The sequence below is a fragment of the Schistocerca gregaria genome, chromosome 6 (genome assembly GCF_023897955.1).
Source record: "Schistocerca gregaria isolate iqSchGreg1 chromosome 6, iqSchGreg1.2, whole genome shotgun sequence".
NCBI classification, from domain to species: Eukaryota; Metazoa; Arthropoda; class Insecta; order Orthoptera; family Acrididae; genus Schistocerca; species Schistocerca gregaria.
In genome coordinates this window covers 125486288-125510839 of record NC_064925.1, presented here as the reverse complement: position 1 = coordinate 125510839, position 24552 = coordinate 125486288, and the positions used below count along the sequence as shown (strand labels likewise).

Here is a 24552-nt window from a genome sequence, read left to right as displayed (position 1 = left end):
AAGAACGTACAGTGATGCATGAGATACTGAGAGAAGGATTAGGCAGATCACTGAAAGCCCTAACTGGAAACAAGGTCACTTGAGTAGACTACATTACCTCAGAATCACTGAGAATGAATAAACTGGCAGAAGCCGACCACCTGGAAGATTTCTGTTGATCCTTTGTGGATCTCAGATAGCGGCTGGTCCAATATTTACCACAGAAAAGTCCTCAAACTACCGTATATTATCGGTACTTAGACGACCAGTTTCAGTATCTCATTAATGCCATCTTCAGGCCCCTTTGCACTCTGTGTATAGACAAACAAATATATCGATACTTGCATAATTGGAGTGGATTCCGTGAATTGTTTTTGGGGTGTTTCCTTCGAAGACTTGACAGAAACTGTTGTTCTGAAGTCTTCGAAGGAAACACTCCAAAGACGAATTCAAGGAATCCAGATATTGAAAACTCCAGTTATGCAAGGGTCGGTATATTGTTTATCTATACATTGAGTGAACGAAGAAAACTACCAAATACAGAGAGTGGTAGTTGGAGGAAAAGATACAAGAATCTAATACACAACTCTTTGTGAAGCACACTGTTCTCCGCCCCAAAGAACTGTCAAATGATCCAAACTCTGTCTCTCTGTCTCTCTCTCTCTCTCTCTCTCTCTCTCTCTCTCTCTCTCTCTCACACACACACACACACACACACACACACACACACACACACACACACACACACACAATCCCCACACAATCACTTCCACTCACTCTTACCTATTCACATACAATGTCGGACACACCTCCGGACAGCCTCCGTTCTCTTGCCCGGTCCATAATTCGAGCCCAGAAGCGTAGTAGCGTGGGGGATATTATACCCCCTTCATTGTCTTTTTCGATTTCAAATTCCACTCCAGGTGCCACTGCTCCACAAACAATAGGCCAGTCCAAGTCATTTAGCAGGTAAGAGACTACATACGACACTAAGAGTGCATATCTTCGGAAGTCTCAGGCCGGAACACCGAGAAAATTTCATACATTCATTACTCTTGGTACCGCTCTAGTTATGAATTCCTTTATTATCAATTCCATACAACCTGTGGCCATAAAAAAGCTTAAAACCATTGTCCCATCTGAGCTGTAACCTCTTCTCAAAACTGCACGTCACGACGGGATAATTGATACCTTCGATGTGGAGTGATGCCAAGAAGCAGCCAAGTACATCATCTGTGTTTCAAAGTTTTGCCACAGATGATGAACTTGGTAACTTCTTCCAACCTTGATGACTAGTCGAAGACGCTAACTCCAAACCACAGGTTCAATAGTACAGTTCAGTACGCATGGGAAAGTCACCAGATATATAATGAATTACACGGTATATGATGTGCTAGATGACGATACGTCTCGCTTTAGAAAAGGTAAAGGCACGAGAGGGGCAATTCTGACGTTGCGATTGATAATGGAAGCAAGACTAAAGAAAAAACAAGACATATTCATAGAATTTGTCGACCTGGAAAAAGCGTTCGACAATGTAAAATAGTGCAAGATGTTCTAAATTCTGAGAAAAATACGGCTAAGCGGTAGATAGTGACACATAATATACGATATGCACAAGAGCTGAGAGCGAATAATAAGAGTGGACGGCCACGAACGAAGTGCTCGGGTTAAAAAGGGTGTAAGACAGGGATGTAGTCTTTCGTCCCACTGTTCAATCTGTTCATCGAAGAAGGAATGATGGAAATAGAAGAAAGGTTTGGAAGTGAAATTAAAGTTCAAGGTAAAAGGATATCAATGATAAGATTCGCTGATGATATTGCTATCCTGAGTGAAACTGAATAAGAATTACATGAAATGCTGAATGGAAGGAACAGTCAGATGAGTAGAGAATACGGATTGAGAGTAAATCGAAGAAAGACGAATTTAATGAGAAGTATCAGCGATGAGAACAGCGAGGAACCTAACATCAAGATTTCAGGAATTCTGCTAGATTCCTCTGCTTAGGCAGTAAAATAACCAATGACGGACGGAGTAAGGAGGACATCAAAAGCACACTATCACTAGCACAAAGGGTATTCCAGGCCAAGAGAAGTCTACTATTATCAAACATAGGCCTTACTTTAAGGAGGAAATTTCTAAGGACGCACGTCTGGAGTATAGCATTGTGTGGTAGTGAATCGTGGACTGTGGGAAAACCGGAGCAGAAGGGAATCGAATCATTTGAGATGGTGTGATAAGGACGATTGTTGAAAATTAGATAGACTGATCAAGTGAGGAATGAGGAAGTGCTGCGCAGAATCGGAGAGAAAAAGGATACATGGAAAACACTGACAAGGAGAAGGGACAGGATGATAGAACGTATCGGAGAATGAAACTGTAGAGGAAGACAAATATTGGAATACATCCATCAAATAATTCAGGATGTAGTTTGCAAGTGCTACTCTGAGATAAAGAGGTTGGCACAGAAGACGAATTTGTGGCGGGTCGCATCAAACCAATCAGAAGATAGAAGACCCAAAAAAAAGGGGCAAAAATGATATGCCGAAACACTTAGACCACCTGGAACACACTGCGTTGCGTAGGTTTGACAAGTCATTGATAGGTTTCTGGAGGTAAGCGACATTGGACGTCTATTCTGAAGTCACGCAATGCCCAGATACTTTACGAGCACGGTACTAGCTGTGTTGCATCTGGGTCATACCAGTGGGCAAGACAGCAACGTGAGTTCACTTTCGTGCTCTAAAACCACTACAGCACGATTCTGGGCTTGTAACATGGAGAGCTGTCCTGCTAGAAGATGCCCTCGCTCGTCGAAAGAGGTATCCAACCTGAAGGAATGAAGACGGTTCGCAAAAGAGTTCACATAATCCACAAGTGTCTTACTACCTTCGGTTACCGCAGGTCCTATAGAAGCCCAAGTGAATGTTTACACTGAGCCATAGTCCAGTCTCCGTGATAGCAAGCTCACTGAAATCGTAACTGACACTATAATTTAGAGAACATGGGAAAAAGAAGGGGTCATATACTGTGGAGCCCCATATTCAACACTGTTATTTGAATAACCTGCTCCAAAACACTTGTCCTGCAATGGCATTGTACACTGTCGCCATCTATCCCCCTTTAACATTTTTTTGAGAGCAACTCCAAACAGCTGTTACGTACGTCCTGTAATGTAACTAGCCATTTCGGTTTCATTCCAATTATCACGCTATAAAGATCAAATATTAATGACATGTCATTATTTCAATATGGCAATCCGTACTGCACCATTTGAGCTGCTCATTATCTACAGAACCAAACAGGCAATCTTACACAACAGGTGGTGTCTCAGATTTTAAATCACCGTTATATCCTGCCGTAGGAAGTGTCCGCGCATTAGATGTCCATGTTCAGCAATAATGCCTCCAACACCTTGTTGCCTGCTCGTGCTTTCGGCGACCTTCAAGCACTTGTCGTACATGTAAATGGTAGTAACATGCGAACAGCCGACCATCTTTGTCGTTCCCGAGTTGCTCGTTCCCATCCACCAGGCCTTCACAATGTGACCTTTGTCAGAGCCACATAATTCGGTGTAGTTACCCATTTTAGACCAACATCATCATCGGAACGACTCTCCTCCTGTCTGTGCTCTGGTTATATGATTTCATCACAGCCAGCAGGTGCCATTTAATCCTGCCCTGGGTAGCGGCCAGGATACTGTGGCACATCAGTGTACTTAGTGAATGCTGGCGGTTGTGATTCGAAATTGGGCTACTGGTAGATGAAGGCACTGATGCACTTGTCCTTCTGCTGCCTAGATTCATTGATTAGTGAGGTTCTGAGCGCCAATCCGCCAACTTCTATTGATGACTGGGCTACTCATCAACCAGAGTTATCCCTGTGATTTGAGGCTGAGCCATGTGTAGATGACTACGCTGAGAAAAGTGTCTCTGTGCATGCTAAAGAGGGTAAGGCAGGGTAGAGCATGGGCGGCAGCTGCCCCTTCAACAGTGGATGACATTCAGCCAGGGCTAGGTGTGTGATTTCAGACTGTGCTGCGTTCAGTTGACGAAGGAGGAGGAGACTGGACTGGTCGAAGAGCCAGGGACCTGTCATCGTGCAGCAGGTCACCAAATGCCACTGCTGCCGTGATTCCTCTTCAGAGCCAGTTATCTGATTCGAGGTTGTGATGTGTGCAGGTACCGGCGGAGATGCACTTGACATTCTGGTGCCTGGACCCGCTGATCAGCCACGCACTGAGCAGCGCAGATGAAGAGCCCCAGCTGCCGCTTCCTGTGTGGTTGCCTTTCAACCAGAGCGATCCATCAAACTACGGGTTCCTCTGGACGCTGGAGTCCTCGATGATAGTAAGCGGCGTGCAGCTCTCTCTCTTCATCGACGTCGTCTTCGTCACTCTCATCATAAGCGTCACGGCCGAGATACACGTCCTCAACAGCAACATTCAGAGTATGAGAAAGGCAACTACCCATGTAACTAGTCTACGGTCGATGACCACTACATCCACGTTCGCTAGAACGGCCCGAGATACTGCATCTAGCGACGAGTCGATAATCCTCCCAAATTCTATCACAACTAACATTGGCTTGTTCAGTACTTCTATATCTGACTTCACTTCAAGATACTCCAAACAAGGAAAAAGTGCTGATGACGAAATGTACAGGCTGTTAGTAAAGAGCATCCAGCACCATCAACTCATTGTCGTGTAAGTATACATCAGGACATGATTTACACAATACGCATTATCGTTTGTCAAAAACTATTGTTAATTCAGAATTTATTACTTGTAAAATGTCTCTTTAGAGAGAACTTCTTTCTTTATTAACACATAAAACTGCTGATCCACGCATTTTCCACCGTAGGCTTAACACCACGTTAGTTTGGGTGTCAGTGGTAATATTCACATATATAAGAATATACAGCCTACACTTGCAGGTTAACTTTATCGTTTACCTAGGTTTCAACGTTAGTAATGACGTTTTCTTCAGAACCTGCAACAAGTTAATATTGTAATGCGCTAGTAAATTATATTAGATCCGGTCATCCTGCATGATGCAACGTATAGTACTTACATAAATTATTATTTAAATATTTGCCTAAAACACGCCATGTCCTAATTCAACTTCATAAATCTTGATTCATAACCATAAGGTTTTGTCACTTCTATGAAACCACCTATATAAATTCACTTTAAGCCATTGTATTGGCCTCGTCGTGTGACTAGAGAATGTGGACCCCAAGGGCTTCGCTGCCTGCCTCAGAGATGGCGGCGCCCATGCGCGAGATGCATAGAGTCAAACTCTTATTACGCACGCGTCAGATAACCTTTTTGCTATGAATTAATTTTTTATTTTACTATTGTAAGTTAATTACTGTATCCAGCATGACTACGTTTTACATTCTACTACAGAGCTTTCTAAACTGACCAACAAATCTCGTATGAACATCTGTAGGAAAGGATCTATTATTACAGAAACTGTGAGGTGCATTATGAATTATTGTAAACGTAGTAAAGGTTGGCAGCCTTCGAAGTATGCCCTATTTTTAGATGCAATTGATCGTTTAGAAAATTGCTTCTATCTGTAATTAGGTGTGCATGAATTTGTGGTTCCTCAAGCGTGTCGAGTCTATATCCCTTAACTTCATGATGTAGTAGCTCTATGTCACGTAAAGGTTTAGGTGTGTGAGCCATTTGCACCAGATGTTCCGCAAAGGCTGACCCCTGTGTTCCTACGCCCTTTATTGGAAGATGTTCTTTAAACCTTACTGCTATAGCCCTGCCTGTTTGACCTATGTAATAACATGGGCACTCATTAAACATAATCTTATATACGCCTGATTTCGCTGGCTTGTCACCGTCTTTCTTAAGGGAATGAACCTAATATTGCTTTAAACTATTACTTGTCGAGTAGGAAATTATAAATCCTGAATTTTTCAACAAGCACCCTATGTTGTAGGAGACATTACCTATATAATCAACCGCGAACCATTTCTTCGTCTGATTCAGATCTTGGGTTTGAGTATTTGTGTTTACTACAGTCGTTGTCCTTTTTCGCGTTTTCTTATGAAACCTAGGTAAACGATAAAGTTAACCTGCAAGTGTAGGCTGTATATTCTTATATAAACAACATCAGTTGCTGTCGCTGCATAAAAATGTTAAAAATTATGCAATACTCACAAGCTTTTTCCTGCAATGAGCCACATAAATGTGCAAAAATGTAAATAGTATTGACATGAAAGTCAAATGATAATGAACATTGTTAACTCTGTAACAACGTGAGTACATTTAAAACGCCACCAACAGAGATACTAAACTTGTGAATCACGATACGTAGATATATTAACTGTTCTAGAAAATGACCTGTCAAATATTACGCAGAATTCATTCCTTCATTCATCAATCTGAACTCATTCCCATTTTCAAAACGGTAATTTGTTACTATATGGTAACTTGCAGTGAATTCTGTTTATTTGAACTTCTACTATCAAACAAAAATCTCCAATCACACTGTTTCAAAAGGAGCATTTTTGACAGAGTTTAAGTACTTACTTCACCATTTTTGTTGGAAGTGAATCTGAATATCTGCAATTTGCTGGGAACTTTTAAGCCGTCTTTTATTATTTCGTAAAAGAAATGTATATTTCAAACTGGTTAAAACCATGGTCATGAACAGTTCCAAAGGAAACATATGAATAAATTCCTAAACATGCAAGTTAAGTAATTTGTCAACTTCGACATTAAACTGTGCCTTTAGAAGAGATTTTCATCTTATGAGTAACAATGGTAAAAATTAAGAACCAAGCAGAAGGGATACCAATATATGAAGGGCTTATTTCAAAAGTGGTTCAAGTTTATTACTTCCACTTTTCTGTCTGCAAGAAATTAATGAGGCAAGCAAACAGAAAGAAAGGTTCATCTCTAGCAAGAGGCCATATGCTTTAATATTTCTCGTATCTCAACTGCAGAATTTTCAGCGCTCATTTAACGTTAGGACTCTGTATCTCAATATGAACAAAATTGGGCCGGTACCACTATTGAAATAAGCCCTTCTATGTTACATCTACTAACAGAATGTGCTGGTAAAAAGAATTCTATCTTACACGTTTGTAAAGGGATTAATATCGCCTATTCTAAGTTGAAAACCAGATATATGGGGATTAGATAACGGCACTGCAATCGATAACAATCTCATTAAGCTCTTCAACGCACTTCATTCAGGAAATAGGCCGAACAGCAATTGTTGAAAACTTCCCGCAAATCTAAAATACGCTATAATTATCAAGAATGAGCTGAAAGTTGCTGAAATCTTTAATGGTGAATATTTAAAAGGAATTTCAGTTTATTTCCATGTTGCGAATATTATTTTGTTATGCGTTACATGTACGATTTTTGTTTTCGCTCTAGTAATTTTCTGTATACATGACAAATAACAATGATTTTTCTTTAGAATAAGTACATATAGACAAAGTGAATATTTTAAAAGAGTTGTCACACATGAAAAGGAGGGGGGAATCTGCAGCGCAGATGGAAAAATTAAACAGACAGTGCGATAACCATTTCTAAATTTTTCTTTGCAGGTGTGTGAGCGAGTTAGAAAAGGCAGTAAGCATGGGAATATTTGCCGTTCTTTCTATAAACATTCTCAACTTATGTTCGCATGTCTTCTCACTAGTAGTTGTAAGTATGATATCTGAGCGCTTGTATTGTGTTAATTGCCTGTGATCTTCTATTGCTTATCGCTTATTACTTTATTATTAGGATTACACTTCGGCCGGCCGGTGTGTCCGAGCGGTTCTAGGCGCTTCAGTCTGGACCCGCGCGACCGCTACGGTCGGAGGTTCGAATCCTGCCTCGGGCATGGATGTGTATGATTACCTTTGCGTTAGTTAGGTTTAAGTAGTTCTAAGTTCTAGGGGACTGATGACCTCAGATGTTAAGTCCCATAGTGCTCAGAGACATTTTTTGGATTCCACTTGTGTACCTGTCAACTTAAGTTCGCAAAAATTTCAGCAGTACATAGCGTCTCAGTTTTGTCTCCATGATCCTCAGTAGGGCAATTAACTACTATCACCGACTACAAAGCCGATTCTTCTCTAGCTAGAAAACTGATGACTGCTCCATGAAGCCTGTCTGCTTGCCGTGAAAGGAACAATTTCCAACCAAAGCCACTAAAAATAAAAACATTTTCTTTTCGTATGAGGAAAAGGGAGGCAAAAAAATAAAGATTTTCAATTTCGTGACTTAAGAATAGTTATGATCTCTGGTGGACGGAATGTAGCCTTTTAAAAGGCTGCCAGAAATAGTGTTGTGCACAAATTTACCGGAACAAATCGGGGAACACAACCAGGAACTGTAAGGATTTCCGTGGCAGTTTCGTGTTGCTCTACTGACAAATACGAAAGCCGTGTACGAGAGTCCACCACACCATATCAGAGGACGTGGATATCAACGGGACGTGTCGTCTCATTACGGGCTTTCTATGTCCATCGCCTCTGGAGAGATTGTAATGTCTAATTGCAATCACACCTCCTTGACATTCAACGAGAAGTATAAGCCAGAAAAAACAGGAGCAAAACAACAGCGTCAGAGACTCGTCCTCTGTTTACCTTTTAGAAAACACGTACATGACTGATACCAAGATGGAGTTCCCTTAACTAAAGCATTCTTCATAGCACCACGACTGGAAATGAAACGGTGTGATAGAATACAGCATGTGGAAACATGAATGATACCTGAAGAAGGGTGTCTCATGGAGTACCTGAATGTCATTCGTCCGACTTCGTTCTGGGGCCACAAGGAGGAAACCATGTCCAGGAAGGGAGTCTCAGTGTTGGAGTCAGTGATCAGTGAATGTACGTTTCAGCAGACCGTAAACCACTTCTTGCAGTGCCGCCTTAACAAAAGCTATGATCAGTACACTTGAGGCTGCCAGTTTTGGTGTGACGGTGTTTAATGTTCATATTTTGCTCTTAGTCAAGTTGCATATACAGAATGGTCTATTGATCGTGGCTGGGTAAAATATCTCACAAAATAGGCGTCAAACGAAAAAACTACAAAAAACGAAACTTGTCTAGCTTGAAGGGGGAAACCAGATGGCGCTATGGTTGGCCGGCTAGATGCCGCTGCCATACGTGAAATGGATATCAACTGCGTTTTTTTTAAAAATAGGATCCCACATTTTTATTAATTCTTGTAGTGCGTAAAGGAATACGAATGTTTTAGTTGGACCACTTTTTTCGTTTTGCGATAGATGGCGCTGTAATAGTCACAAACACATGGCTAACAATTTTAGACGAACATTTGGTAACAGGTAGGTTTTTTAAATTAAAATACAGAACGTAGACACGTTTGCACATTTTATTTGGGTTATTCCAATGTGATATATGTACCTTTGTGAACTTATCATTTCTGAGAACGCATGCTGTTACAGCGTGATTAACAGTAAATACCACATTAATGCAATAAATGCTCAAAATGATGTCCGTCAACCCCAGTGCAATTTGGCAATACGTGTAACGACATTCCTCTCAGCAGCGAGTAGTTCGCCATCCGTAATGTTCGCACATGCAGTGACCATGCGCTGACGCATATTGTCAGGCGTTGTCGGTGCATCCCAATAGCCAACATCCTTCAACTTTCCCCACAGAAAGAAATCCGGGGACGTCAGATCCGGTGAACGTGCGGGCCATGGTATGGTGCTTCGACAACCAATCCACCTGTCATGAAATATGCTATTCACTACCGCTTCAACTGCACGCGAGCTATGTGCCGGACATCCATCACGTTGGAAGTACATCGCCATTCTGTGATGCAGTGAAACATCTTGTAGTGACATCGGTAGAATATTACGAAGGAAATCAGCATACACTGCGCCATTTAGGTTTCTAATGATAAAATGCGGGCCAACTATTCTTCATCCCATAATGCAGCCCCATACATTAACCCGTCAAGGTCGCTGATTTTTCACTTGTAGCAGCCATCGTTGAGTTTCCTTTGCCAAATAGTGCATATTATGCCAGTTTACGCTACCGCTGTTGATGACTGACGCTTCGTCGCTAAATAGAACGCGTGCAAAAAATCTGTCATCGTCCCGTAATTTATCTTGTGCCCAGTGGCAGAACTGTACACGACGTTCAAAGTCGTCGCCATTCAATTCCTGGTGCATATAAATATGGTATGGGTGTTATCGATGTTGATGTAGCATTCTCAACACCGACGTTTTTGAGATTCCCGACTCTCGCGCAATTTTTCTGCTACTAATGTGCGGATTAGCCGCGACAGCAGCTAAAACACCTACTTGGGCATCACCATTTATTGCAGGTCGTGCAGGTTGTGGTTGACGTTTCACATGTGGCTAAACACTTCCTGTTTCCTTAAATAACGTAACTAAGACCAAACGTCACGTGTTATAAAGGGCGCAATGCAGGGATGCAGTTTGTCTTTACCATTCAACCTGCACATCGAGGAAGTAAACTTTCAAATGTCATTTGTATATAGCAAATATGACTGTTGGGTTTCATCGGTGTTAAAAGTTTTGCTTCATTTGCTACGTATTTAGATTCTATGTGTTTGAGATGCAATCTTAAACACGTGTCTTACAGATGCTGGAGACGGACACCAGTATGTCCACTAAAATCAAAATGTTCCTCGCTGCTCCAGTCTTCATGTGTCAGAGTGGTTTGTACTGCCTCACTGGACAGGCGATTATCGACCAGGTGAGCTCTTGTAAGTAACTACTTCTAGCGTCGCTTCTGCATTCAAAAAGAAGTAAGAAGTTACATAGGATGCGTCTTGACACACGTCTTCTAATACCAACTAACATGCTATCTAAGTTTAATCGGAGCAAACCAACGACGGCTGCAGTGGCCGAGCGGTTCTAGGCGCTGCAGTCTGGTACCGCGCGACCGCTACGGTAGCAGGCTCGAATCCTGCCTCGGGCATGGATGTGTGTGATGTCCTTAGGTTAGTTAGGTTTAAGTAGTTCGAAGTTCTAGGGGACTGATGACCTCAGAAGTTAAGTCCCATAGTGCTCAGAGCCATTTGATTTGTTTTAGCTAACCAATAGCTTAGTAATGCAGCTTCAAGAGGACATCAGAACAAATATTTTAAATTTAAATAAAACATGAATAACAGCCTGTAACATTCTCTAAAAAGATTTGTGTTTTTGTTTGTTTGCTAATGAATTTACAACGCGTAATGTTTGTGTCATGCAAATTAACTGTGTGATTTTTTGTTGAGCAAACGACTTAATCTGCAAAAACCAATACGCAGTTTTCGTAATGAAATCAATCCCTCTGAAATTTACGCATCTTGTGAGCATCGAGTTCTACGGCCCCGTGCAATAAAAATTTTCCTTAGTTCTAGAATCGCAACGGATGTAATCTTGGTATTCTTTTCTCTCCACAGTAGCCATAGAAAGCATTCAATCTTGGCACAGCGAAGTGCAATGCCGACCGTAAAATATCTTCATACAAATAATATCAGTAGATAATAGTTGATAAAAGAATAACCTTGCAAATATTCAGTCAAAATACTGGATACTGACTCAGCGCCGTGCAATACTGCCCGCATTGAAGCTGTTACAAACATTATCACTTTTCTAAATCTGGCACATTAATATTTTTCTGACTCTGACTGAAAAACGATTTCTTTAAAAAAACATTCATTGGGCTCAAATAGATACGACATGGAAGAGGATAAGGTACTGATAAGGGGATATCCTAAGACGAAATGCATCATTCAGTTTGAAAGTTGAATTCAAAATAAAGATTCCTCTTCACAAAATCTGATATGAAACATTTTACGTTAACTTCAAAATCAGTGAAATTCTCAACTATTCTACAATTCCACTTACTGTGGTAATTAAAAAAACTTGGATTGGTACATAACAAAAAGTTTGACATCCTTTGACAAAATAGATTCAAAAATGTAACTCCTCTGTATCAGGATTACAAAACACAAACTGTTACAAATTGTGTATATCTCATCAACCTATACATTAAATCTCATGGGAAACACTTGGTTCCTACTTTCAACAGTCAGCACTGTAAAAATTAGCGAAAGCCACACTGAGTTGCTGCATTATTACCTTACAAATTTGTTCTACTGGCTTTGCCTTTGAGTTACAGTATCATTCATCATTTCACATTATAAAAACTGTGTTATGCTGCGTCCATAGGCCAACACTAAATTCTCACAGCTAGCCACTAGCTTTAAGTCTTATATCCTTGCATAGGCAACTGCTACTGCGCTCCGCGCGCCCCTATTTCAATTGATTCTGCCACATAGGCAACATCTTTGGTTCAGTGGTGTCAAAAATACAGTCTCTTCTACATATGACAGTCGTTTCAGGTCATTTCTCACGAATTATATTACTATACCTGGCTCCACGTACAAATGGATCCCTCACAAGCCTTGAAAATAAACCATGCTTCTGTATTGATTCATTGTCCCCCAAACACTCTAAAATGAACTACACAACCACTGCATATTGCTGCATGTTGTGCTGTTAACAGAAATAAAAAGATATTTGATTTTAAAAGAGCTTTTTCCATTCCAAATACTGATTATTGCGAACGTGTAGGCGCTCATGAGATGATTTTGCCATCTTTTCCACAGAGTGCGCACCACCGCCCTCTGTACAGCATGTGTCAACCCATAATTATCATAATATATATGGAATTAGAACTATGAGGAAATTTTACAGTGACAGTTACCGGGTTTGGAAAAAAAATGGAAATATCACTAGAAATGAATGCCTTAAAGTAAATACAGATACTAGCCAAGCCTACAGGTTGCGCTGTTAATGTCGTCAATACGTTGTAGGTGTCAGTGGTGATGAGAATAATGTTCCGTGTAGCTGTAAGTGCAGTATGTCGGAGCCACTCAACTTGGAGAGTGAGCAAATTGTCGGCGCTCCTATGATGAGGGCGCCCTTAACCGTGGTAGCTGAAGTATCTGGTGTTCCACGAGACACCGTATCGAAGATTTGTATTGCGTACAGGAAAAACGAGAAATATTCGTCCACTAAGTCAAAACGCGGACGAAAGTGTGTGTTGAAACATCGTCGTGGAGTTCGCTGAAGAGGATTGTCAAGAAAAATAAGAAGACGACGACTGAAAATGTCACTGCAGAACTCGTGTCAGCATTAAAACAACACGAGCTGAGCTCAATAAGCTGGGTAACTGGAATTCCATAACTGCTTTTCTGAGCACGGGGATGAACTGTTGCATCTTCCCTGGCCACCACAATACCCATATCTCAATAACATTGACTCTTTGTGGTACATTTCGGGGATAAGGGTGCGTGAGCGCTATACCCATCCATCGTTGTTACCTGAATTTACCACTACTTTGCGGAAATAATGGTATGAGGGTTCCTTGAATACTTTGCAGGACGCGTTTTACCATTCTGAGACGACTGCAAGCTATTTTGAACGTCAGCACCGTATTAGATATGGTAATGACCAACACTACAATTAGATATGGTAATGTGTTTGTGGTGTTTCCGTCATTTTTGTCTAATATGTAATTTTCACTCGCCGCTGCAGTATACATACATAAAATTATATCTACGTGAGGCCAGTAAAGTATCTGAAATTGTATCATTTCATATGTATAAGCACCTCCAAATGGGTTTCAGGCTGGATCCCTCATTTACGCTTTATGCTGAGGTGCAAAGCCAGAACATGGAGAGCCTCGACAGTTCTGTTCTTACCTAAGGGAGGATTTAAAATAAACTGGGTCGGCACTGAGAATTTGGATCGAGGAGGGATCCATGCCAGAATAATCAGCGCAGTTGTGGCAACCGCTGTGCCAACGTACACAACTGGCAATTAAAATTGCTTCACCACGAAGATGACTTGCTACAGACGCGAAATTTAACCGACAGGAAGAAGGTGCTGTGATATGCAAATGATTAGCTTTTCAGAGCGTTCACACACGGTTGGCGCCGGTGGCGACACCTAAAACGTGCTGACATGAGGAAAGTTACCAACCGATTTCTCATACACAAACAGCAGTTGACCGGCGTTGCCTGGTGAGACGTTGCTGTGATGGCTCGTGTAAGGAGGAGAAATGCGTACCATAGCGTTTCCGACTTTGATAAAGCTCGTATTGCAGCCTATCACGATTGCGGTTTATCGTGTCGCGACATTGCTGCTCGCGTTGGTGGAGATCCAATGACTGGTAGGAGAATATGGAATTGGTGGCCTCAGGAGGGTAATACGGAACGCCGTGCTGGATCATAAAAGCCTCGCATCACTAGCAATCGAGATGACAGGCATCTTATCCGCATGGCTCTAACGGATCGTGCAGACACGTCTCGATCCCTGAGTCAACAGATGGGGACGTTTGCAAGACAGCAACCACCTGCACGAACAGTTCGACGACGTCTGCAGCATCATCGACTATAAGCTGGGAGACCATGGCTGCGGTTACCCTTGACGTTGCTTCACAGATAGGAGCGCCTGCGATGTTGTACTCAACGACGATCCTGGGTGTACTAATGGCTAAACGTCATTTTTTTCGGATGAATCCAGGTTCTGTTTACAGTATCATGATGGTCGCATCCGTGTTTGACGACATCGGGGTGAACGCACATTGGAAGCGTGTATTCGTCATCGCCACACCGGCGTATCACTTGGCGTGATGGGGTGCCATTGTTTACAAGTCTCGGTCACCTCTTGTTCGCATTGACGGAACTTTGAAAAGTGGACATTACATTTCAGATGTGTTACGACCCGTGGCTCTACCCTTCATTCGATAACTGCGAAACCCTACATTTCAGCAGGATAATGCACAACCGCATGTTGTAGGTCCTGTACGGACATTTCTGGATACAGAAATTCGACGGCGGTCCTGGCCTGCACATTCTCCAGATCTCTCACCAACTGAAAACGTCTGGTCAATGGTGGCCGAGCAACTGGTTCGTCACAATACGCCAGTCACTACTCTTGATGAACTGTGGTATCGTGTTGAAGCTGCATGGGCAGCTGTACCTGTACACGCCATCCAAGCTCTGTGTTGACTCAATGCCCAGGCGTATCAAGGCCGCTGTTGCGGCCAGAGGTGGTTGTTCCGGGTACTGATTTCTCAGGATGTATGCACCCAAACTGCGTGAAAATGTAATCACATGTCAATGTCCAATGAATACCCGTTTATCATCTGCATTTCTTCTTGGTATGGCAGTTTTAATGGCCAGTTGTGCAGCTTAGTGGCTAACGCACCTGCCTCGTAAGCAAGGGGCCTCCCGGCCAATGACGCCGCACGCTCATTTCTATTTCATAAAATACTACCACTTTTCTGTTTCCTGTTAACGTAGGCTTCCGCGGTCGTTGTCACAGTCAACAAAAATTCTTCTGGGTTTGGACCCGCATTGTCAACTATAAAATTCCGACGTTTTTGCGTATATTGCAAGAAACCTTCCTCAGGGTGTATTTTTGTTTCTTCCGACACGTTTTTTTTAAATTTATTTATTCATTGTTTCCTGGGACCAATTTAAGGAGAAGTCTCCTTGGTCATGGAACGAGTCAATACATGAAATCATAACTCGATAGTAGAAACAGATGAAATGAAATACAAGAATCGCATTCAGGCGACAAATCGTAAGTTTAAATAAAGAAAATCAACAATGTAACACTATAATTTGCTTAATTTTTCAGCTTTTTCAGCAGCTCCTCGACAGACTAGAAGGAGTGAGCCATGAGGAAACTCTTAAGTTTAGACTTAAAAGCGTTGGGCCAACTGCTAAGATTTTTAAGTTCTTGTGGTAGCTTATTGAAAATGGATGCAGCGGAATAGTGCACTCCTTTCTGCACAAGAGTCAAGCAAATGCAATCCACATGCTGATTTGATTTCTGCCTAGTATTAACTGAGTGAAAGCTGCTAACTCTTAGAATGAGCTAACATTGCTAACAACAAACGACATTAAAGAAAATGTATACTGTGAGGGCAATGTCAGAATTCCCAGACCATTGAATAGGGGTCGACAAGAGGTTCCCGAACGTAGACCACATATAGCTCGAACAGCCCGTTTTTTAGCCAAAAATACCATTTTTGAATCAGAAGAAGTAACCCACAAAATAATACCATATGACATAAACGTATGACAATAGGCGAAGTGGACTACTTTTCGTGTTGAACTTTCACTTATTGCAGATAATGTTCTAGTGGTAAACAAAGCAGTGTTTAGTTTCTGAACAAGATCCTGAACATAGGCTTTTCACAACAGCTTACTATCTATCCGAACGCCTAGGAACTTGAACTGTTCCGTCTCGCTTATAATATGCCCATTCTGTCTGATCAAAATATGAATTCTTGTTGAATTGTGGGTTAGAAACTGCAAAAACTGAGTCTTGCTGTGATTTAGCATCAAATTATTTTTCACTAGCCACGATCTTATTTCATGAACTACATTATTTGATAATTTTTCAATATTACACACAAGATCCTTCTATACCGAGCTGGTGTCATCTGCAAACAGAAATACTTTTGAATCACCTGTAATACTAGAAGGCCTATCATATATACAGGGTGTTACAAAAAAGCACGGTCAAACTTTCAGGAAACATTCCTCACACACAAAGAAAGAAAACATGTTATGTGGACATGTGTCCGGAAACGCTTACTTTACATGTTAGAGCTCATTTTATTACTTCTTTTCAAATGGAATGGAAACACACAGCAACAGAACGTACCAGCGTGACTTCAAACACTTTGTTACAGGAAATTTTCAAAATGTCCTCCGTTAGCGAGGATACATTCATCCACCCTCCGTCGTATGAAATTCCTGATGCGCTGATGCAGCCCTGGAGAATGGCGTATTGTATCACAGCCGCCCACAATAAGAGCACGAAGAGTCTCTACATTTGGTACCGGGGTTGCGTAGACGAAAGCTTTCAAATGCCCCCATAAATGAAAGTCAAGAGTGTTGAGGTTAGGAGAGCGTGGAGGCCATGAAATTGGTCCGCCTCTACCAATCCATCGGACACGGAATCTGTTGTTGAGAAGCGTAAGAACACTTCGACTGAAATGTGCAGGAGCTCCATCGTGCATGAACCACATGTAGTGTCGTACATGTAAAGGCACATGTTCTAGCAGCACAGGTAGAGTATCCCGAATGAAATCATGATAACGTGCTCCATTGGGCGTAGGTGGAAGGACATGGGGCCCAATCAAGACATCACCAACAATGGCTGCCCAAACATTCACAGAAAATCTGCGTTGATGACGTGATTGCACAATTGCGTGCGGATTCTCGTCAGTCCAGACGTGTTGACCGTGAAAATTTACAATGTGATCGTGTTGGAATGAAGCCTCGTCCGTAAAGAGAACATTTGCACTGAAATGAGGATTGATACATTGTCGGATGAACCATTCGCAGAAGTGTACCCGTGGAGGCCAATCAGCTGCTGATGATAGTGCCTGCACACGCTGTACATGGTACGATAACAACTGGTTCTCCCATAGCACTCTCCATACAGTGATGTGCTCAACGTTACCTTGTACAGCAGCAACTTCTCTGACGCTGACGTTAGGATTATCGTCAACTGCACGAAGAATTGCCTCATCCATTCCAGGCGTCCTCGTCGTTATATGTCTTCCCCAGTCTCGAGTCATAGGCTGGAATGTTTCAAGCTCCCTAAGACGCCGATCAATTGCTTCGAACGTCTTCCTGTCGGGACACCTTCGTTTTAGAAAACAGTCACGATACAAACGTACCGCGCCACGGCTACTGCCCCGTGCTAATCCATACATCAAATGGGCATCTGCTAACTCCGCATTTGTAAACATTGCACTGACTGCAAAACCATGTTCGTGATGAACACTAACCTGTTGATGCTACGTACTGATGTGCTTGATGCTAGTACTGTAGAGCAATGAGTCGCATGTCAACACAAGCACCGAAGTCAAAATTAACTTCCTTCAATTGGGCCAACTGGCGCTGAATCGAGGAAGTACAGTACATACTGACGAAACTAAAATGAGCTCCAACATGGAAATTAAGCGTTTCCGGACAAATGTCCACATAACATCTTTTATTTATTTGTGTGTGAGGAATGTTTCCTGAAAGTTTGGCCGTATCTTTTTGTAACACCCTGTATAAATAAGAATATGTGAGCGAGAAGACCGAATATCGGTAAGCCTACGTATGGACTCTTACTTTCTATGTCACATTACGTACCGTCACCCTCTTTCCGGAAGGCGTATGTGGGATGAAGTGATGTATTCCCTGTTACTTTTTGTGTGTGATCTTGGATTGTGAACTGTAGACTCCTCGACTAATATTATTTGTCGTTCGGAAGCAACATACCACCTGGCTGCTGGCTCCACAGCGTAGAGCGGCGTGTCTCTGCCATGTTCCAGAGCGACCGTCTCGCCGACTCCGCCTACAGTTGCGGCTGGCCAGACGCCGACCAGCGTTTCAAGAGGTCCCTCCGGGTGTTGATGACTCGCGCCGAGCAACCCCTCTGCATCAAAGTGGGCAAGCTTGTCGAGCTCTCCAGGGCCACCTTCCAGGAGGTCAGTCACTATCTTTCACTAACACACAGCAGCAAACTATACACTGTAAAAGATGTCAAATCAAACTTCTTTCAGTGGTCTAATTTCCACGCCATCTTCTGGCCACCTGACCGACGTGTAGGAATATAAAAACCTCAGTTCCGTTCAAAATAGGGGCCAGCACTCAAATTCTGGTATCTGTAGATTTCTGAGTCGGCAGGTGATGGTTGAAGTGATCGCTGTATCAGGCAGAAATCTACAGATACCAGTACTTGAATGCTGGCCCCTACTTTGACCTGAACCAAGGTTAGAATCTTCCTACAAGTCAGTCAGGTGCCTGAATATGGCGCACTAAGTCGCCGAAACTGATAGCCAAATAAAATAACAGTTTGGAAATTAAACGGCTGAAAGGTGTTTAACTTGACATCCTGTACCGAACACCCGAGTCCCACAGCCATTTCCGAAAAGATGGACGTACAGAGACTATTCTCTGCATAGATCGCAACAGTGACTTTGGAACTCTGCCTTTGGCTCAAGTGCTGGTTGTTTACAAAACACTAAGAGCTCATATACTTTACATCTGTCCTCTTTTACTCCACTATATCGTGTAGGTTCATTCGCGGAGCAATATCCCTATGTCCTCTTTGACTTTCTTTGCAGTTTTGACCTCTAGCACCATGTAAGATTTTCTCTGATGTCATAATGTATGTCCTCTCATCCTGTTCCTTCTTCTTGTCGGTGTTTTACATATATTTCTTTCCCCACCTATTCTGCGGAAAGCTGCTCATTTCTTATCCTAACAGTTCACCTATATTTTCAACATTCTTCTGTAGCACCAAATCTCAATTGCTTCGATACTTTTCTGTTCCGATTTCCCCACAGTCCATGCTATTGTGCAACACAATTCTGTGCTCGAAACGTAGATTCTCAGAAATACCTTCCTCAAATTAAGGTCTATCTTTGATACCAGTAGACTTTTCTTGGCCAGGAATGGCTTTTTGCCAGTACTGATCTGCCTTTTATGTCCTATTAGCTCCGTTCGAGCTATGATGCTGCCGAGGTAACAGAATTCTTTAACTGCATCAATTTCTTAACCCCCAATTCTGATAGTAAGTCTCTCGCTGCTCTCATTTCTACTACTTCTCATTACTTTCTCCTTTCTTCGATTTAATCTCAGTCCATATTTTGTACTCATTGGACTGTTCATTCGATTCAGCACATCCTATAATTCTACTTCACTTTCACTGAGAGCAGCAATGTCATCAGCGAATCTGAACACTGATATCCATTCACCTTTAATCCCGCTCTTGAACCTTTTTATTGCTCCTTCGATGTATGGATTGAACAGTAAGCGCGAAAGACTAAATTCTTGTGTCACACCCTTTTTAAATCCGTGCACTTACATCTTGGTCTTGCTTCTTGCACATATTGTATATTATCCGTCTTTCCCTACAGCCTACCCAGTTTACCTCATGATTTACAACATCTTGTCGAACGCTTTTTCCACGTCGACAAATCCTATGAACGTGACTTCATTTTTCTTCAGTCTTGCTTCCATTATCAAGGCAATGCCTCTCTGCTGCCTTTACCTTTCCTAATGCCTAACTGATCGTCATCTACCAGATACTCACTTTTATTTTCCATTCTTATTTATATTATTATTGTCAGCAGCTTGGATGCATTACTTGTTAAGCTGATTTTGCAATAATGTCCCAGTTGTCAGCTGTCGCAGACGTGTAAATTGTGTGGGTGATATTTCTCCGGAAGAAAGGTGGTATCTCGTCAAAATCATTCAGTCTAGATATTAACGTGAATCATCGTTTTGTTGCCGCTTTCCACAATGATTTTAGAAATTCCAATGGAATGTTATCCATGCCTTCTGCTTTATTCGATTTTAAGTCTTCCAAAGCTCTTCTCAATGTCTGGTGCTAACAATGGATCCCCTATCTACCCTCTATCGACTCCTGTCTCCTCTTCCATCGCGTCATCGGATGAGTCCCCACTCCCCCCCCCCCCCCCCCGGAACGGGCCATCACTGTACTCTTTCCACCTAAACTACAAATTCGCAAAGAGTATTCACAGTCCATAAAAGTTCGACCAGAGGTGTCAGTTTACCACTTTCGTGGAGCCTATCAGCCCATTATCCACCTCTAAAGAGAGTGGACATGGTTTTGCATTGCCGCACATGGTCCTGTGAAGTGACAGATTTTTGCCTACAAGTTTTCTGACGTCTGAAATGGACGGCCATGACTTCCTCTTCAGTACCAGTCTCTTCATCTCTTATAACCAAAGTCCTCAAATATTTAGTCTGCACATTTCAGCGTGGTCTACTGGAAGCGTCTTTGACTAGTAATAAAAACGGCGTGGTTCCCCAGTTCGAGTGAAACCTCTGCTTAAATTCTAAAGAAAAGGGCAGCTGTAATGGCAGACGAAGACTTCCGGCAATGAGTGGTCACGCTCGTTCGTTTTGTCAAAATGGGCGGAAGGATGGACTGAGTTTCAGGGCATCGTCTTTCTTTTGATGTGGGAAGCTGTCCTCAAAAGGCGAAAAAATCTGCAATGATTAACGACGCGATGCTGCAGAAGGCAAAGGAAACCTTTATATTAAAGACGCATAAGGTATATCCATAAGTCATATGGCCACTAACTGAAAGAATATCATGATGATCTCTCCTCTGGAAAAAGATTACGAATTAGTTCCCCACTCAGATAATCGTAACGGGGTACAGGTGGGAGGTAATTGTCAGAACAATATTGAATATCCAACGATCCAGAGTGCGTAATTTCAGATGTTTGAACGTGACACGGAAGCTAGAAAATCTTCAAGGCAAGAAGTCCGTTTTAATGTGGTAGGTGGAAGTGACGATGGGGGGGGGGGGGGGGGGGGGAATGTGTCAGTGAAGTGCAATGGAAAGAAGAACTTCTAGAATTCGTTTCTTTTACTGCAGTATATGACCGCAATAAAAAGATGTTCTCCACAACCCTCACCATTTATTTCGGTCAACAGTGACAATCTTTGTAATTGTTCACAACATGTCTTAATATAATAAAGCCAGAGTGGAATCATCAAGAAATGCATCCATCTAGGCATCGTCGAATGCGGCTAAGAATACGTTGCGAACTGCCCAACACGATGCCACTAGAGTGGCGTTGTTCGTTCCATATTGTTAACCGTACTCAAAGATCCCTAGCTTCTCTATTTCTTGATTATGCCATCCTGGCTTCATTATATTAAGGTACATTGTATACAAATCTAAAGATGGTCACCACTGAGCGAAATCGGTACTCTGAGGACAAAAAAGTATTTGCGATGGTAGACTGGAACAAAACGGAATTCTACACCTCACGTGATTGTGTGGCAGCTTGTGATAACGTTTTCTGCCCAGACGAACATCGTAACATAGAGATAACGAAATCAGATATGGGATTGTAAGGAGTACCCAGTGACAAATGTAGACAATGCTAACAATTTAGTAGTGATGAAGGGTACACCTAAGTCAAAAAAGAATCGTCCGGAAAGATCAGTGTGGAAGGAAGTGGAATACGGAAGTACTGAGGAATGACGACACGTTTGTCAAGTTCGCTAAGGACATAGTTACTGCTATAATTAATACCAAGCATGTAGTTCAGCTGAAGAGAGTTGGACATCTCTAAAATAGGCAGTCACCTACGATACGTGGAAAGAAACAATCAAGAAACCTTAGGTCAAACGATCGACGAAAGATAGAGGTAATAATATTTTAAGGGAATTCTGGAAGCATGGGAAAGAAAAGTCGTTTTGAAACGAAAGGAATAAGGAGTGCAGCCAAGCAAAGGCCAAATCCCTGCAGGAAAAGGGAGAAGGTTTCGAAGAAGAAATGGCACACGGATAGACAAATTCGAAATGCAGAAATGTCCAGGCAACCTTTAGTGAAAAGACGAAGCGAGTCGACATTAAGAGTGCAATGCAAATTGCATTGCTACGAATACAAGAGAGAGATAGAAAGGCTGTAAAGAGTACATTGAAGGTCTCTACCATGAGGATGGCTTGTCTGATGATGTGATAGAAATAGAAAGGTAATCGATGTGTATGACATAGGGAATCCAGTATTATAGTTTAACAGAGCTTTCGAAGACCCAATAAGCTAGAACGTCTACGCTCACTGTAGTAAGTGGCGACCAAGGTGGTGAGCTGAATGTACGAGACTGGCGACACACCTTAAGTCTTCTGGAAAAGTAACATCGACACAGTAATCGAGATATCACTGGATACAAATGCGAGAACTTTCGCACAATCAGTTGAAGGGCTGATGCATCCAAGTTGCTGACAAGGATAATATGTAGTCTGATGATCTGTTAGGTGACGATTATTTTGGCTTTTGGGAAGGTGAAGCCACCAGAGTCCCATTTCTGATATTACGGTTGATAAAGGAAGGAAGACACGTTTATAGGATTCGGCAGCCTAGAAAAAGTGTTCGACAGTATAAAATGGCGCAAGATGTTCGAAATATGAGAAAAGAAGGAGTTAAACATAGGAAAAAAGACGGGCAGTATAAAATACCTCTAGGAAACATAAAAATGGAAGACAAGGAAAAGAATACTCGTAATAAGAAAGGTGTAAGGTAAGGATATTGTCTTTCGCTTCAAATGTTAAATATATGCGTCGAAGAAGGAATAAGGGGAATTAGAGAAAGCTTCAAGAGTGGGACTGTAATTCACAGTGAAAGGATGTCAATGCTAAAATTTTTTATGAGATTGCTATCCTAAGTTAAAGTGAAGAAGAATTACAGGATCTGGTGAAATGGAACAACATGTAATGACTAGTGAGGATGTATAGAGAGTAACCCAAAGAACTAGAGTAACAAAGAGTGGTATAAGTCAGATTAACGATTAACTTAACATCAAAACTGGTGATCAAGAATTAGACGAAGTTGAAGAATTTTGCTATTTTGGTAGCTAAATAACACATCTACCGAAGCAAGGACCATGACACGCAGACTTTAATGAAAGAGAATCGAAGCTTATGAGATGTCGTGTTGAAAATTACGTGGACTGGTAAGATAAGCCACGTCACCTCCCATTTTAGTATAGTGCTCATTATGTGGAGCGTATTTCGGTAGACGTAATAAATTTGTGCACCTGTTTTGAAACGTGTTTCTTGGATATGAAGTTCTTTTGAAGATTTCTGCAGCCCTCTCAAGTTGATTGAACATACAATGAACATCAGTACAGCTCTTCTTAAAATGGCGTCCATCTTTTACGTTAAAATTTCCCTTGACAAGGGGCCCAAGCAGATAAACAATACTCAAGAAATGTTCCCACTAACAGTTGGCCACCAACAGGTTTTGAATAGCCTATCTCCGAGCGAGCCCCAGCAGTCAGGCTAGCGTTACCGATGGGATATGCAGTCGGGAGGACTCAGTAAACAATATACAGATAACGGTTTGGGTAAACTTTCTTAGATTTTATGCAAAAAACACGTAATCTTTCCCTAAAATTTCGTTTTCCGCAGTTTTTCTACACTACCAATAATTGTAACGTATCCAACAATGTCATGGGAGGAGCTAGTATTGAAGTTGAAGCTTCGAGACGGTTTGTCAGGCGCGAGCGTGAAGGGTATCAGCTTTTCTGACTCCTCACAAATGTTCATCTTTCTCTTAAGTTATAATCAACAACGGTGCGCTCTCTTACTTTCTACAGCTGCTGAAAGGAACGTACCAGCTGTTCAACTTGGTGTACCAGGTCCACACCAACTAGACAGGGATGCTCTGACACCATGGCTACCTCTCGAACTGCGGATTACAACGACGGTCTGAAGATGGACGCAGCTGTGTCACAAGGATCACGGTTTCTGAATGTGCTGGATCAGAACAACAGCACATTCATCTTACATGCACTTTACTTACCACCAGTGATAAATTTAAGTTCGTATAGTGAAGAGTACACAAATTTAAACCTATTGGTAATATTACTAAAACGATACAGTAGCTATAATTTTCTCTCACAAGTTCAGAAAGCAACTACTTGTGTATTGTTAATTACTTTAATCTCGTCAGCCGCGGTGGTCGTGCGGTTCTAGGCGCTCCAGTCCGG

The 24552-nt window shown here is 42.0% G+C and overlaps 1 protein-coding gene across 1 annotated transcript in view; it reads left to right on the top strand.

Annotated features, from left to right (window-relative positions):
• LOC126278753 (odorant receptor coreceptor-like) overlaps positions 1 to 24216 on the top strand; it is a 41271-nt gene extending 17055 nt beyond the window's left edge. The window contains exons 3-7 of the mRNA XM_049979030.1: positions 4161 to 4684; positions 7558 to 7657; positions 10582 to 10695; positions 18346 to 18501; positions 24160 to 24216. Coding sequence (XP_049834987.1) covers positions 4161 to 4684; positions 7558 to 7657; positions 10582 to 10695; positions 18346 to 18501; positions 24160 to 24216 — 951 coding nt within the window. The remainder of the gene's footprint in view (positions 1 to 4160; positions 4685 to 7557; positions 7658 to 10581; positions 10696 to 18345; positions 18502 to 24159) is intronic.
• Positions 24217 to 24552: the final 336 nt, after the last annotated feature.